This window comes from Pseudorca crassidens, chromosome 10 (assembly GCF_039906515.1).
Source record: "Pseudorca crassidens isolate mPseCra1 chromosome 10, mPseCra1.hap1, whole genome shotgun sequence".
Lineage (NCBI taxonomy): Eukaryota > Metazoa > Chordata > Mammalia > Artiodactyla > Delphinidae > Pseudorca > Pseudorca crassidens.
In genome coordinates this window covers 53,853,790-53,870,620 of record NC_090305.1, presented here as the reverse complement: position 1 = coordinate 53,870,620, position 16,831 = coordinate 53,853,790, and the positions used below count along the sequence as shown (strand labels likewise).

The 16,831-nt window shown below is 42.6% G+C and overlaps 1 protein-coding gene across 7 annotated transcripts in view; it reads left to right on the top strand.

Moving 5' to 3' along the window:
• Nucleotides 1-16,831, top strand: part of OSBPL10 (oxysterol binding protein like 10) — a 376,742-nt gene that overhangs the window by 228,742 nt on the left and 131,169 nt on the right. For all 7 annotated transcript variants that reach the window (XM_067753588.1, XM_067753586.1, XM_067753589.1 and 4 more), the window contains one exon: nucleotides 2,344-2,535. In XM_067753588.1, the coding sequence (XP_067609689.1) occupies nucleotides 2,344-2,535 (192 nt within the window). The remainder of the gene's footprint in view (nucleotides 1-2,343; nucleotides 2,536-16,831) is intronic.

Genomic DNA, 16,831 nt, shown 5'->3' with positions numbered 1-16,831 from the left:
TCTGTTCCTCACTTTGACATTTTCTGGCTGTATTGCCAAATTAGTATCTTGTCATGCCCTTCCTTACTCTGTGTGTGTGTGTGTGGGGGGGGGGAGGTGGATGGGGAGAGGAGAAACAACAGGTCCAGAGAAAGGGTGTGTGTGTGTGTGTGTGTGTGTGTGTGTGTGTGTGTGTGTGTGTCGCTGTCTCTGTGGCTGTGCTCTTATATCCCCAGCAGTACTATAAAGCATCTATGGTGAAAGATGGCCTCATACATCTCATGTTTCACCTTGACATCACACATCAGATATTCTCCTTGGCACATAGTAGGTATTTGGTAGATATTTGATAATTGAAATAGAGAAACTAGCATGAATCCAAGCATAGCATCTGCTATGAATTGAAATAGAGAAACTAGCATGAATCCAAGCATAGCATCTGCCTTTTGTTCTCAAGCTGAAATGAAGTATAGAAACATTTAGAACACAGGTTTTTATGTAGAATGTAGAAAATCTTGGATCGATAATCCATTCACATGGTTCAGAATGAAAGAATATGAAAACTCTGCAGTGAACAATCTCCCTCCCTCTCTGTTCCTATTCTCTCATTCCTAGCTTCTCCATGAATAAGTAGCCCACTTTGAGTTTCATGTGTATCCTTCTAGAGTATTTTTTGTTTTAAACAATGATTATAAACAAATGATAAAAACACTAATTTTCCACATTTTGACACAGAACTTTGCATACTATAGAACAGTTAGGAACCTTGCTTTTTTCACTTAACTGTAGAGTTTAGAGATTTCTTTTTCCAGACCAGTTCACGGAGACCTTTCTTATGATCCTGTTATGTCCTGGTAATGTTCCATCATGAAGGTGTGCCATGTCTTATTAACCTGTCCTGGACGGAGGGACGTTTGCATTGTTTCCCATCCTTTGCCATTAAACATATGACTTTGGTGACTCCAGGGTACAGATGCCGTTCCACCTGCATGCAGGTGTATGGAGGAGACATTCCCAAACAGGGCATTGCTGCATCACGGGGAAGCGAATCTGTAACTGGGACAGGTTCTGCCAGATTGCCCTCCTCGGGCTTTCTGCCACCTTATACTCCCACAAACCCATCTCTCTAAGGTCCTGTCGGTAGACTGGGTACTCATACTTTAGGATTTTTGCCAATCCAGTGGGTGAAAGATGGTATATCTAAATGTGGTTTTATTGTATGAGTACAGTTGAACATGTCTTCATATAATTTAAGGACCATTTATATTTCTTTTTTTTGTGAATTGTCTGTTCATATCTTGCCCTATTTTAATAGTTTGTTGTTCTTTTTAATTCCTAGGCATTATATTCCTATTTACAAATTAGAATGATGAGCCTTTTGTCTGTGAAACTAGTAGAAAATAATTTTCCTAGTTTATCGGTTGGCTCTGTCAGTGGCGGGAGTGGGTTTTTAAAATTTGTTTCCCATGAAGAAGTTTTCAATTTTTAGGGCATCAAGTTTATTGAGCTTTTCTCTTATGGCTTTTGGATTTGGAGGTGTTAGGTATTCCCTACCCCAAGGCCACATGTTTTATTCTAGTGCTTTTTTTCTTTTTTTCCCCTTAAGTCTTTGATCCGTTTGGGGGTCTGTGATCTGAGAGGTAAATCCAACTTTGTTTTTCAGTTGGCTGCCCAGTTATTCCAACACCAGTTATTGAAAAATTCATCTCCACTAAGTTTGTGATGCCGTCCTTATCATATACTCAGTTGTTATTTGGATGATACGTTACAATAGGATGAAATACCAGCACTACACTAACAAATGGGGATTAATTGGTGGATTACTTGGTACATTCATTTCCTTATGCAGCAAACATGTATTAAGTACTTAATAAATAACAATCATGATGTGCCAGGTCTTGGGGATATAAAGATGAGTTTGAAAGAATCAAAGTTTAGCTGGACAATGAATATAACCTCGATGTAGTGGAATAAGGGCACAGAGGGGCTGAGACAGACAGGGGTTGCTCCACACAGCATAGAGCGTTGAGCTGGCTTCGCCAGCGGGAGGGGAGGGCATTTAGGAAGAGGAGCACAGCACCCCGAGAGCCCGCAGTGTTGGGGGGGCTCAGAGTAGATCTCCACGGCCATATTTTGAGGCAGGAGACATGACTGGAGGTGAGACTAGAAGCGTAGTTAATGGAGACAGTCTCTCTGGCCTGAGTGAGTGTGGGATTAGAGCATGTCGTGCTGGGCACCTCCCCAGCCCCTCATCCCTCTAAAGACAAAGGGGAAAGCCTGAGAGGTCCAACATAAATGGAAGCCAACACTTGGTTGTGTTCTGCAGGTCGGTTGTTGAGTTTTGACGCCTGTTGCTTATTCTAGACGACTCCAAGCTCCCGAAGCCGAAGTCTCACTTTGCTCCCCCATGGAACACCCAATTCTGCATCTCCCTGTAGCCAGAGACACCTCGGTGCGGGGGCCCCCGGCGTGGTCACAATCACACATCACAAGTCACCTGCTGCCGCCCGAAGAGCCAAGAGTCAGTATTCCGGCCAGCTTCATGAAGTCAGAGAGGTACGTCTTGTTCTTCTCCTAGGTTTAGTCTTCTGTGGGAGGTGAGGGCTGTGATGTTGCTCTGCCAGCTTCTCTTCCTTTGTACCGTCTTGACTGATGGAGAGAGAGGACCAGAAGCAAACCTCCCAGACACGGCCATGACAGTCCCTCCTGGTTTAAAAAAATAATTATTTCTGGGAATTCCCTGGCTGTCCAGTGGTTAGGCTCCACGCTTCCACTGCAGGGGGCATGGGTTGATACCTGGTCAGGGAAATAAGATCCCGCATGAAAAAAAAAAGATTAAAAAAATTATTTCTGTTTCTTGGGTTAAGTGAGTTTTAGGAGACCTCTGCCAGAGCTCAGAAAGCAGAGGACACCAGCCCATAGTAACACGGAAGGAGATGGAAGGGCCATTCGTTAAGGCCTCCATGCTCATAGCAGAGAAGAGAAAGAACAAAAAGACGGTAATTAGGAAATAATTGAGGGCATTTTGAAACTCAGGAAGTGGTGGACCTAAAGCTGGTTTCTCCTTTTCTGCTTCACTTTATGAAAGGCTTACCTGCTCTCACCATCACATATATACTCCAAGGAGGTGTGGGGCAGTGAAAAGAGCACTGTCCTTGGAAGCAGAAGACTCTGTCGCCTTAAAGCTTGGAACCCAAGTTTCTGCATCCATGAAATGGAAATAACACAGGCCCTACCAGCCTCTCAGGGGAGATTTGAGGATCACATATGTTAGTGGACATGAAAGCCCTTCCACTGGGTGTGCCTTAGGGGTTATGCTTTGTTTTTACTTTTGATTCACTGGGAGGTCATCAGTTTGGGGCTCCCAGGTCCTTAGTATTCGTATCATCCTTTGCGACTGTTGCCAAGAACAGACTGTATAATATCGCTTATATGTGGAATCTAGAAAAATGGTACAGATGAACTTATTTGCAAAGCAGAAATAGAGACACAAATGTAGAGAACAAACATGGATACCAAGGGGGGAAGGAGGGGTGGGATGAATTGGGAGATTGGGATTGACATACATACACTACTATGTATAAAATAGATAACTAACGAGGACCTACTGCACAGCATAGGGAGCTCTACTCAATGCTCTGTGGTGACCTAAATGGGAAGGAAATCCAAAAGGAGGGGATATATGTATACATATAGCTGATTCACTTTGCTGTACGGCAGAAACTAACACAACATTGCAAAGCAACTATACTCCAATAAAAATTAATTAAAAATTTTAATTTAATTTAAATAAAAAAAAGATTGTATAAAATAAATGATCTTCATGTTAGTTTTCTAACTTGTGTTGAGTGCTGAGGCTTTTTGCCCTGCAGCTGACTTGTGTAGGCACCAGCTTGTCCTCTTAAAGAAGTAGCAGAGTCCTTACTCCGTGTCAATCAGGAGAATGGGGCTCCCAGAATAGGGTCTTGCTATGGCTTGAATCAGCATGCATCTTGTTTTATTTTATTTTATTTTTTTTTTTTGCGGTACGTGGGCCTCTCACTGTTGTGGCCTCTCCCGTTGCGGAGCACAGGCTCCGGACGCGCAGGCTCAGCGGCCATGGCTCACGGGCCCAGCCGCTCCGTGGCATGTGGGATCTTCCCGGACCGGGGCACGAACCCGTGTCCCCTGCATCAGCAGGCGGACTCTCAACCACTGTGCCACCAGGGAAGCCCGCTTGTTTTATTTTCTAAATGTCGCGAGCCAAGTAGTGCTGTGTCAGTCGGCTATCTTGTTCTAATTCTGGCCCAGGACAGAAAATCTGAAATCTGCTGACTCAGATCAGTAGATGCATATGAAAGACATTTTTGGATATAGATTTACACATGCATATACTCTTTATTGCCTGATAAAGAAAAGGTACAGAGTCGGATGCTCCCTTTGAGATAGTCACCCTGATGTGAAAAAAAAAAACAAACCCAAAAACTGTTTGGCTGTGAGCTTAATTTCGCTACCTTGGGTGATATATGAGCAGTGATTGTGGTGCACATGTGTATATGGCTTTTCGCTTGTCATGGTACCTTTTCAAAAAGCTATATTATGGAAAAACTTTGAATGTACACAAAGCAGAATAGAATAATGGTCCCCATCACCCAACTTAAGTAATTCCAACCCTCTGTTGTTCTTTTTTCATCTATTTTCCCCCATCCCTTTCTTTGGGGTGAGTTGAGTATTTTAAGGAAATCTTAAATATTTTATCATTGCCAGTAAATGTTTCAATATATATCCAACAGATAAGGACTTTAAAAAAAAAACAGGAAAACCGCAATACCATCATGTCGCTGTTATGTAAACCTCATTGCATATATTTTTTGCAAGTACTTTAGAGACTTTAACCTTAAAAAAAAAAAAGCGAAGAGTAAGTTCATGGTATTTTGGAAATTCTTTTAATTCTAACGAATCTCTGATAGACTTACTGTTCTAAGTGTTGATAGGAGGCCTGGTACCTATGAAAACAAAAGGAGGAGGGGGGTGCTTGTGTTTAGTGAGCAGTGGCCCAAATAAAAGTTGGGGGATCTGGCTTAACTTTTAGTAGCATTTGATTTCATATAATGCCAAGATCTGTTCTACATCCATTTTTAAGAATTCAAGTTTTTAAAAGGATAAGAGTATGTTCTTTGGGTATGTCTGTATAAAAACGTTTAATTGTATGACGTATATAATGCAGAAGAAATCTACAGAAGATCAGAATAACCCATGACCCTACCTCCCTTCACATAACCACTGTTAACCTTTCAATAAATTTACTTCTTTTTTTTTTTTTTTTTTTTTTTGCGGTACGCGGGCCTCTCACTGTTGTGGCCTCTCCCGCCGCGGGGCACAGGCTCCGGACGCGCAGCCCCAGCAGCCATGGCCCACGGGCCCAGCCGCTCTGCGGCACGTGGGATCCTCCCGGACCGGGGCATGAACCCGTCTCCCCTGCACCAGCAGGCGGACTCTCAACCACTGTGCCACCAGGGAAGCCTTACTTCTTTTTTTTAAACTATATTTTGTGAGATTCCAAAGAGAGAAATACTCATTTTCTTTTTTTACTTTATTATTTTTTAAAAATTGAAGTATAATTGATTTACAATGTTGCATTAGTTTCAGGTGAATTAACTTCTTTTTTTAATATATAAGTTACATATGTAGATATGTAAAAATTCTATAGTATAATCTAAACTTTGTAAATGACTTTTTGCTTTATCATATTGTTTTCTCTCCATTTTCCATCAGTGGTGGGAAATATTGAAATTTCCCAGGGAGTTTTCATTATATGACAAATAACTAGGTGACATAACTCCATAGCTGTTTTGGTTTGGTTGTTGTACTCCAGGGCAACAACCAGGTATCTTCTTCAGGTGATTGCTTTTGTTTGTGATGACGTTCCTTGCTGAAAATTAATTGTAAGTGAGCTTGTCGAGATATATACAAACACTGGCAGTTGAGGGTTGCAGGGTGGTGGACATCTTGAAGAGAAGGCAGAAGTTTTGATTCACAAATTTCATGCCCAGCTTCCCTCCTGACTGAAGAAGGGTGACTGTTTTGTGACATCTGTCCTTTTATGATATGAACCAGTCCACCTTGGGAACTGAGAAAAATTCATCCTGACCAGAAAGTTCTGCAGTTTTAAAAGTCTATTAATCTCAAAGTATAAAGGCACCTCAGCTTTTGAATGCCACTGTATTTATTTATAAAATAACTAGAAGAAAATGGAATAGGGTTTTTAATCCAACCGTACAGGGAAGATAAACTTATGGCCACTGAAGCAAGGTAGAAAATCATCGTCCTCAAGACAGATGTGCTGGAATATCTGAAGAACAAAAGAAAAATAGCCCAGCCACAGGCAACAGAATCGATATTAAATGGAATGCCACAGCATGGGTGAAGATAGTGAGACAGTTTAAAAGATTAATTGGTTATTATCCAAAATATAAAGAATTGAGATCCCAAAGGTCAGTACCCAAAGTCATCTCTGGAAGTGGCAAGGAGAGATGAATATAGAAAATTCAAGACGTGATATCATCGTGAAGAACAGGTGTATCCTCCTTAGCAAATCAAGAAATGGAAATCACGACTACTTCATCTATCAGATTACCAGAAATAATTGCAGGTTACGGTGGTAAGAAATATTGGCAGTGCTGCATATTTTCTTTTTGCTACAGTCTGGTGATATATAATAAGAACTAAATATAAAACAAAGCTCTTCATTGCCATTGACCCGTAAATTCCCTGTTGGGAACTATATTCTGAGGAAATCCATGGAATTGGGGGTAGAGGAGGAAAGTTAATCTGGGTTAAGGTGTTCATACTAGTAAAGTGAAAGATTCAACACAGAGCGTTCTGAGAATGACTGAATAAACAGTAATACACTTAACATGCTGAATTACTATATAGCAATTCAAGATAAAAGTCTTGTAAGTATCATTTCTACTTGGACATATGTATATAAAATAAGAAAATCAGAATAGAGAGTATTGTACACACATTGGCCCATATGTCCATATTAATAAAGTCCAGAAAGTGTTTAAAAGAGGTGGTTCCAGAATTTTGGATTTTACTTGCGTTTAAAATTTAGAAATAGAATTTTCAGAGAACTTAGTGTTGCAGATTTAAAAATTTGCCTGGTACAGATGTTTTTAAAGCGCAGTGACAAACTGTGGTTACCACCAAGTCATAAAAGCACATTTAATCCCCCCGCCCCCGCCAAGGCATATAATCTTAGAATAAAGGGCCATTTATTGCATTGAATAAGTTTAGTTTTATGAAAACCATACTGCATTTCCCTTGTTTTTAATTTTTTATCTTATATTGGAAGAATGTTCATCATGGATTGATTCTGGCCTATGAATCTGTGTTTTTAACCACTGATTAACACTGATTTTTTTTTTTTTTTTTTGCGGTACACGGGCCTCTCACTGTTATGGCCTCTCCCGTTGTGGAGCACAGGCTCCAGACGCGCAGGCTCAGCGGCCATGGCTCACGGGCCCAGCCGCTCCACGGCACGTGGTATCTTCCCGGACCAGGGCACGAACCCGTGTCCCCTGCATCGGCAGGTGGACTCGCAACCACTGCGCCACCAGGGAAGCCCAACACTGAATTTTTTAACTGTCTCACCCTTATGCCCCGCTGTCCACAGGGTAAAGTTTGCACTCTTCAGTGTGGCAAACAAGGCCTTCTGAAGTCTGCCCATCTCTGCCTCTCTGTCTGGCTGCCTGGCCTCAGCCCTCCTCCTCCCCACCCTGCACTTCCCGCCTCCCTCTGTTGGGAGGTACATTGTGCAATAGAACTTTCTGCCACCATGGAAATGTTCTATCACTTTGCGCCCCACTCCCCAGGGAGCCGTTGCTTACATGAGGCTAATGAGCTCTTGAAATGTGTGGGCCTGAAGTGAAATGTACTTTAATGAACACTGCATGTGAAAGTGCATGTGAGATTTCAAAGATAGTACCCCAAAAAGGTAAAATGTGTCATGAATAATGTCTTAATACTCATGGCAGGTGGAAGTGAACATCTTTTCTATATGTTAGGTTAAATTAAGTATATTAAAATTAACTTCATCTGTTCCTTTTTATGTTTTTAAGTGTGCCTACCAGGAAATTTAAAATTACATATGTGCCTCCCATTAGTGGCACTGCAATTGTTTTATAAATAGAATCGAATATATTTTATTTTTATTTATTTATTTTAAAATATTTATTTATTTATTTGGCTGCGCTGGGTCTTAGTTGCAGCACGCGGGATCTTCGTTGCTGCCTTTGGGTTCTTTAGTTGCGGCTTGCGGGATCTAGTTCCCTGACCAGGGATTGGACTCGGGCCCCCTGCATTGGGAGCATGGAGTCTAACCACTGGACCATCAAGGAAACCCCGAATCTAATATATTAAAAAAAAATCAATTTGAGCCCCTAGCTGTTTAAGCATTTGAGGATTGAAATGTGTGGTATTCACTTGTATTCTAACTTTTACACTTTTAGTGGCATAACAGGTTTTAACGTTATTTAATGTTATTTAAATGGACACAAGTTCAATTGGTACAGGTACAGTGTAATTTTTATAAAATTCCTGTTCACTAGATGCTTTCTGAAAATATACACCCCTCATACCTTTTTATATGTGTGTGCTGTGTGTGTGTGTGTACACACCTGCATACATGAATTGAAGAGCTTAAAGTAGGAAAGTCAGAGGTTTCTTCCTTTCCTAATTTCATTGCTGTTTCCCAGGAGTGGCTACTGAGGAAATGATCTGAGTGTCTGCACACATGACAGCACATGTCTGTGCACAGAGCTGTGTGTATGTGTGGGACTATTTGTGGTCTCCAACAGGTTTTAACTATTTTCTTCCTGAGATTAGAGTTAAGAAAATTCTCTAAAGAGAGTCCCTACTAAAATTTTTCTCTAAGTCCAAATATGGTAACAGGCATGGGCATAATAAATATTTCAGCAACACGGTAAGCTTTGTAGAGCCCGGGTTCTTCTGGCTTTGACCAAATAATTTTTTGTAGCTGTGACATTTGAGACTTAAATACACTTAATTCAGTAGGGAGACTTTGGACTCTGTAGCTTGATGACAGAAAAGGTCATGTTATTGCATTGTAATAGGTGTGGGTGAAGCATAAATGTAGATTTAATTAAGCATTCAATGATCATTTATTGACAAATAGCAATTATCCTTCTGTTAACTTTTTAAAATTGTTAGATAGCCTGCTTCTAGCCACATCACATTACGTACCTTTTTATTTTTTGGCCGTGCTGTGCGGCATGCGGGGTCTTAGTTCCCCGACCAGGAATCGAACCCGTACCCCGTGCATTGGAAGCGCGGAGTCTTAACCACTGGACCACCAGGGAAGTCCCCAGGCCACATACCCATTTGAAGAGAGGGCTGTGTGCTGCCCTGGTGTATAATGGGTAGATAAACTGTATTGTGGCCATGTCCTTTAATATGGTTTTAAATAAACCTTTCACAGAGTATAATGTGTGGAGGAAAGTGTGTTTATGTGGTTCCAGCTGTGTGAATTTATATGTATGTTTCTTCACTTAATGCACTGTCATGTTTACTTAATGCACATATAAGGAGAGATGCTTTAAGGAGGTGCGACCTTTTTTTTTTTTTTTTTTTTTTTTTTTTGGTACGCGGGCTTCTCACTGTCGTGGCCTCTCCCGTTGCGGAGCGGGCGCGCAGGCTCAGCGGCCATGGCTCACGGGCCCAGCCTCTCCGCGGCACGTGGGATCCTCCCGGAACGGGGCACGAACCCTCGTCCCCTGCATCGGCAGGCGGACTCTCAACCACTGCGCCACCAGGGAAGCCCGCGGTGCCATCTTTATAAATGATACTGATTCAGTATTCTCCCTTCAGGACGGTTTGGTTTGATTCTGGTACTCGCGGCTGTAGTGAATGCCTGGTTAGAAACCTTGATTCATGTATACAGCCTTAGCTATGGAAGCAGTAGCTGTCAGTACCCTAACGAATTTTATTAGTGGATCAGTGTTAAGGTAGTGGTCAGTACCGGCAGCACTGAATACAGCCCATCCTATCACCAGGGAAACCGCATTTAGGGTATAAAGTGCATTTATCCTTTGTGTAAACAGAATAATTATTTTTAAAATGTCCCAAATTAATTCTCTTGTGTACTTTTTGGATAAATGATGACCAGTAACCCTCAAGTACATTGGAGTGGCGATTTGCAATCTCTCAAAATATGTCAGCCCCAGACTTCAGTTTTCGTTTCAAAATTCAGGTTTCCAAATGTTTTTAAAGCAGTAGAGTATTATTTTCAAATAAAAATATTATAGAGCCCTACTATATAAAAACAGTGCCTTATTAGTGCAGATTTACTTTAGAAGGTGGAATGGGCATTTACTGATTGATTCCAGGTTGACTTGGAATAGTATTTATGACCACCATTGTGATCTCTTCGTTTCTGTATCCATGCAATTTGAAACAAACATTTGGTGGTGCATGGAACCTCTTGGAGATCCTCTGAGAACCCAGTTTGAGAGTCACTGGATTTTGGCATTAGCAGTATTTCAGGTGAATAACAACAATAGCAAAGTAGTGAGGTCATGTCCCCTGTCAACCTCCAACTTGCTGTCTCTCAAATTGCTGCCCTGGGGGAAGGAAGCTCTGCCTGCTTAGGGCACCACTGGGGGCATGCGGAAGGTGGGAGAGGCTGAGGGTGGAATTAACCACAAAAGGACTAACTGCCTGGTCTCCCGGAAAGCTGGGGTTGCTCACAGCTTTCTGTTCCTTACCTTGGTTGAATGATAGGTTCTGGCCTTGCTGGTTATAATTCTAATCCCTCTTTTCCCACTTTTATCCCAACTCTTCCCAGAATTCCTTTCTTACCCTCAGTTGCTTCTCTTGCTAGGCTTGTTTTTCTTTCATTATTCTGTTACATTTGGAAATGAGGCGTTTATTTGTTTAATGTCTGAGCCCTTTTGTCCATCAAGAGTTTTTTTTCTTAAAACCTCTTTATTTCTCAACCTTTAGCACAGTACCTGGCACGTAGTAGGTTCTCAATAAAAATTGGAGTAAATGAGTGATTTTTCATGAAGGGGATCATAGCCTTTGGGAAACACTTCTCTGCAGATTTGGCTAAAAGCTTTTGGTGAGGAAGGGGTTTCTTGCCCTGTAGCATATTTTTAGGAGAGTTATGGTCCCAAAACAGAAGCAGTGGGGTTCTTGGGCCCAGCTGTATTATGTATTTACAGTGGGCCGCCTTCCACTCTGCCCCAGACATGCTTAAGTCTTTCTTTTCTTAGTTCCTGGTACACTTTATATCTACCTATATTTTTAGCAAATATGTCTTTATGTTATAATTATCTTTAAAAATCTCCCTACTAGTGTGTAAACTTCTTCCCCAAAGGCATGGATTCATTAATAACAATAGCGACTGTTACATGAACAATAATATTTCATACTTGTTGGGGTCTTACTGTGACCCACGTACTGTGCTCAGCTTTACTTGTGTGATCCTCAGGTCAGCCCTGCAAGGCAGATATTATTATTGTTATCTGTTTTACAGATGGGAAACTGAGGCATAGAGAGGTTAAGGCAAAGAGAGGCATATCAGCCAGGGTTCCACCAGAAAAACATATGCAGCGGAAGATGTATGTGAAGAGATGTCTTGCAAGGACTTGGCTTATGTGCAGTTGTGGGGCCTGCCTCTCAGCTATGCTGGGAGTTGTGCAAAAGATGAGATTCCTGATGCATCGTCAGTCTATACAGGAGATACTAGGATTCATGCCTGGGAGTATAGTGATTTCTCTGGGCAACCCCTACCCCTGTCACTAGTGATTAAAAAAAGGGGGCGGTTGAGTGGTTAATGATGACCAGCCTATTGAGTTTTGTGCCATGTGACTCTACCATCCTGAACCAAGCTGTCAGACCAGCTGTTGCTGCCTTGTCCTCTAGCCCGGCCTTTGGACTCGAGGTGGTCTTAAGTGGGAACTCTATAAAGAGATTACTTGCCCCTTTAGAGTGTGAATGGGAAGCACACAGATGCCAAGTGCTGGAGAAGAAGCAGTTAGTGGAGAAATGAACTGCTGTCAGCAGAGTGTAAGCAGCTAAGTCCCGAACTGGTGGATCCCAGAGGTTACCATTGTATTAGTCAGCAGGCTTCAGGGAAACAGAACCAATAAGGTTGGGGGTGGGGCAAGGGAGAAGGTTTATTTTAAGGAATTGGTTCGTGTGAGTGTGGAGGCTGGCACGTCCAATAGGTAGGCTGTAGGGTGGTCAGGCAGGCTGGAGACCCAGGGAAGAGCCAGGGCCACGGTTCACGTCTGAAGGCTGTCTACCAGCAGAATTTCCTCGTGCTTGGAGGAGGTCAGTCTTTTGTTCTATACAGGCCGTTGGCTGATTGGATGAGACCCACCCACAATACAGAAGGCAATCTTCTCTGCTCAGAGTCTACCAACTTAAATGTTAATCTCATCCAAAGGCAACCTCATAGAAACATCCAGAATAATATTTGTCCAAATACCTGGGCATCATGGCCCAGCCGAGTTGACACATAAAATTAACCATCACAGGCACCCTAGACTGTTGTATTCCCCCTGTAGCCTTCCTGTATGTGTCTGCCCTTGTTTCTGGAAAGCTCACAGGGCTTGACTGTCTTCAGTCAAACCAGGCTCGGGTCCAGTGCTGGCCTCTGATGTGGGCTTGGAACGATGTGTGCAGCCCTGGCTCTTGTCCAGGGACTGGATAATCTAGGTGGTTGGTTAAACTAACATGAAAATTATTTGGTGCTACAGTGGTTAATGGCAGTAGGAATTCACTGGAAAGTGAGGCCAGTGTGGGCTGGCCATCCCTCCACATGAACCCGTACCCTTTGGGCTCCACAAGTCACTGGGACCCCTGGAAAAATCAGACCCCTGGATTATTAGACTGTTGCTGAGAAAAATGATATATATGGTGAGGGAACCTGTTTGCCTCTCTCTGGCTCACAGAAAATTCATGGTTCAGACACCTTTGAAGCGTTACACTCAGAAGGAAGCTAAGTGGCAGATTATTTTACAGTCACTTTTCTGTGACAGAAAAGACTAATGCATGTTTTTACCCTAGGTGGCAACTTAATACAAGGAACCTTCCTATCAGTGCCCTCGGGCCAAGAGATAATAACGTATTTTGGATGTTGACAAGGAGGGAAGTTAGACAAGTTCGTCCTTTGGCGCTCAAGCCACCCTTGGAACTTGTGTCTTATGATCTGATTCTTGGTGATTTTTGCAGAGGATGTTGTTTTGTTCCTAGTGGCTCATAGTAGCATTTCAGGATAAGACAGGGATCCTTCCTCATTTAAAACCCAGTCATCTTGGTCTGTTTCCAGCAGAGGCACTATTCCTCTCTCCCACTCACACTGGATGTTTGGGCACAACAGACTTGCAGGTGAATTACAGCATTCCCTTAACTACCCACCTTCCTTAGCCACCTCTTTGCCCCCCTGCTGGGACCATGATCATTTTCCATTGCTTTGATCCGAGTTTTCTCTAGTTCATTTTTAAGGTGTAGCATCTTTTGCTTCTATTATACTTTTGTGTTAGAGATTGAGCAGCATAAACAGCCCTGATTGAAAAATCAAAGCCCGGTTGGACTTTGATTCCTTTTTCTACCAGGGCAAGCAGTTTGCAAATGGCTGTGAACAGGTCACAGTCAGGGAGTAGAAAAAAACTTCTGAAGTTTTCTAAAAGCGACAGAAGACAATTCACAAGTGTCTTTAAAGAGGATACAAAGGAAACCAGGAGAGAAGCAGTTGATTTCCAGTGAAAAATCAAAGGATATTACATGGTGCCACAGAATTCCTATTAACCTTAATCTATTACTGTATTTCTTGACTTCTTTTTTTTAAATAAGAACTGTGTCATTAATGGGCATCACTATTTTATATGAAGTTCTGTTTTTGTACGAAAAAGCATGTTCATGTCTGGAAATGTGTACTAGATGCTTGGAGTCTCCGCTAACCAGGCTTAAGGCATATGTGTGCCTGTGAAGCTTATAGGACTGTAGTCCAGTTTTCTGCAAACATACTTGATCACCCACCCTTGTCAAAAAATGTATGCCTCCCATTAGATATGTATTTATTTACGAAGTATTACATCTAAAACTGATTTGATATTTTATGAACATTAATCAAATATATAGAAACAGAAAGAAATAGATTAAAAAACCAATAAACAGCCCTGATTATCTATTGCTGTATCACAAAGCAGCCTCTAACCTGACAGCGTGAAACTACAACAATCCTCACATTTGTTCAGGAATCGGCCATGTGGGCAGGTGTATTAGTATGACGTGGCCTCACACTGAGGGTGTCTGGGGTCCTTGGGGAATCCTCTGTCTGGGGCAGGCCGGGCTCCTCCCTGTCTTTGCGTCCAAACAGGCCCTCCAGCTCGGTGGCTTCCGACTTCTTAGGTGGCAGCTCAGGACTCAGGGCAAGTGTCCTGGGAACAGGAAGTGAACGTTGCTGGTTTCTTGAAACCTGGGCCTTAAATTGGCACTTTGTCACTCATATTTTAGGGCTCACAGAACACAGATTTAGGGGGAGGGGACAGAGACCCTGCCCCCTTGATGGGAGCAATAGCTAAAACCATTTTTCGTCTACCAAATAAGCCATTTATGTGTTTTATGTATATTACTGTAACCGAAATAGCCACATATCTGTTTCTTGCTCCTTTGCTTCCAGAATTTAGATCCTGTATTAGTTTCCCAGGGATGCTACAACCAAGTACCCCAAACTGGGTGACTTAAAACACATACATTTATTGTCTCACAAACTGGAGACTGGAAGTCTGAAATCATGGGGTCTGCAAGGTTGGCTCCTTCTGGAGCCTCTGAGGGAGCCTGTAATTCCATGCCGGTCTCCCGGCTTTGGTGGTTGCCAGCAATCTTTGGCTTGTAGGTGCATCCTTCCACTTTCTGGCTCCTTCATCCTGTGGCCCTCTCCCCACGTCTCTACCTCTTTCCCCCTCTTATAAGGCTACTAGTTATTGAATTTATGGTCCACCCTAGTCCAGCATGACCTCATCTTAACTAATTACAGTTGCAAAGACCCTATCTCCAAATAAGTTCACATTCTGAGGTTCCAGTGGACTTGAATTTTGAGGAGCACCATTGAACTCGGTACAGAAGACCCCCATGAAGTTAAGCTCTTTTATGTCACAACACTTGAAGACTGTTCTTCCATTTGTCACTGTGTGATAGTGATTTAGTACAAAGAGTTGTCCATATGGGCTTTAAGCTCTTGGGTTTGTTTTTCAACATGGCAGGCCTGGCTTGGAACCATAGTTCTCTTGACCTCACAGATGGGCTGCCTGGGATAGGTCTGGGCCAGGTGGAGTTTGTCAGGCCCCGGGCAAATGTTGCCTTGCCCCTGGGGTTCTTGCCTGTGCCATGAAGTGAGGGGAGGCTTTGAGGGTAGGATGGCTGATGGGACCAGGCTCTGTTGGAGATTCCAGCTCCGGCTTATTGAAGCCTTGGACAGTGGCAAGGCCCAGCATGTGTGCTCAGGGCGTTCCTTCTTTGTCCTGATTCTTCATGCGGACAGTGGGGTTCAGTACGTACATGCATCCCTACTGCAGGGAGCTCACGCCTATCAGATGCTAATGTGTGTCTTCTGCATCCTGGCACTGTCAGATGGGTTTCATTCCCACTGTACAGATGAGGACACGAGGCCTCGAGGGCCCAGCCGTGTGCTCAGCTCCTTCAGAGAAGCAGCTGTGCCAGAATTGGAGCCCACGGAAGCCTCATCCTGGAGCCCTCCCGCAGCCAGGCACATGGAGTCATCTGCGCATGCTCCTTGGCGCCGCCCACAGCCTTGGAATCATGCCTGTGTTTCTACTTAGCGACAGGGCAGGTATAGCGCTCACAGCACCTAGACAGCTTGGCTCAGATACCTTCTTTTACGTGTCATTCCCAGCTTACAGTTGGTGCTAAAGGCAACGACAGGAAGTTTGAATTTTTGTAGCTTTGAGGTATATTAACACTTTGTCCCACATGTCATTTCATAGAGAAAAAAACTGCCTGTGTAGGTGATAAGTAAGTGGTATAGGCTGTGGGGCTGGTGGACAGCCTTGTGAGGGCGTGGGTCTCTGTTCTGGGCCCGTGAGCTGCTCTGTGACCCTTGGGTGGGTTATCTGACCTTTGCCCCCATCTGTGAAATGAACGCACCAGGCTGGGTCGCCAGCTCAAAGATGCTTTGGTCGTTTATAAATCAGAACTCGATGTCACAGTGAAAAGGACATGATAGGATTTCTTTCTGAAGGTTGTTCATCCCTCTATTTTACTTTCATTCTTCGATGTTTACTCTCCCCAGTGCAAGAATACAGTCTTAAAATAGGTCTGTGAAGAAACATTTCTGTATTTTCATTTACAGAGAAATTCCTTATATAATATATGCTTTATTCCTTGTATTGGAGAGATCCAATGTAAAACATATGTGATTTACACAGGTTGTCCACAAGGGATGAAATAAGAATCCTAAAAGTAAACAAAAACTTCTGCCCTATATTTAGGGAGAAAAAAAAAAAAAGAAATTACATCATTTTAGTACAAATTTTTATCTCCAACATAAATATAATTGTCCTTCTGACATGCTATTGGGTAAATTTTTTTTTTTTTTTTTTTGCCTGTTGTATAAACTGTTCCAAACATACCTCAGAATAAACATCTATCAGCTTAACACTCAGGAGATGAGAAGGTAAGGTGAAGATTTCTCACTGGCAGAGAAATTATCACAGGAAGCCATGTTATTTAGAATTTACTAACATTGGGGCACGTAAATCACAGCAATAATACTTCATAATTACACAGCACCTTTCATTTGAGATTCTAGAGAGAATTTACA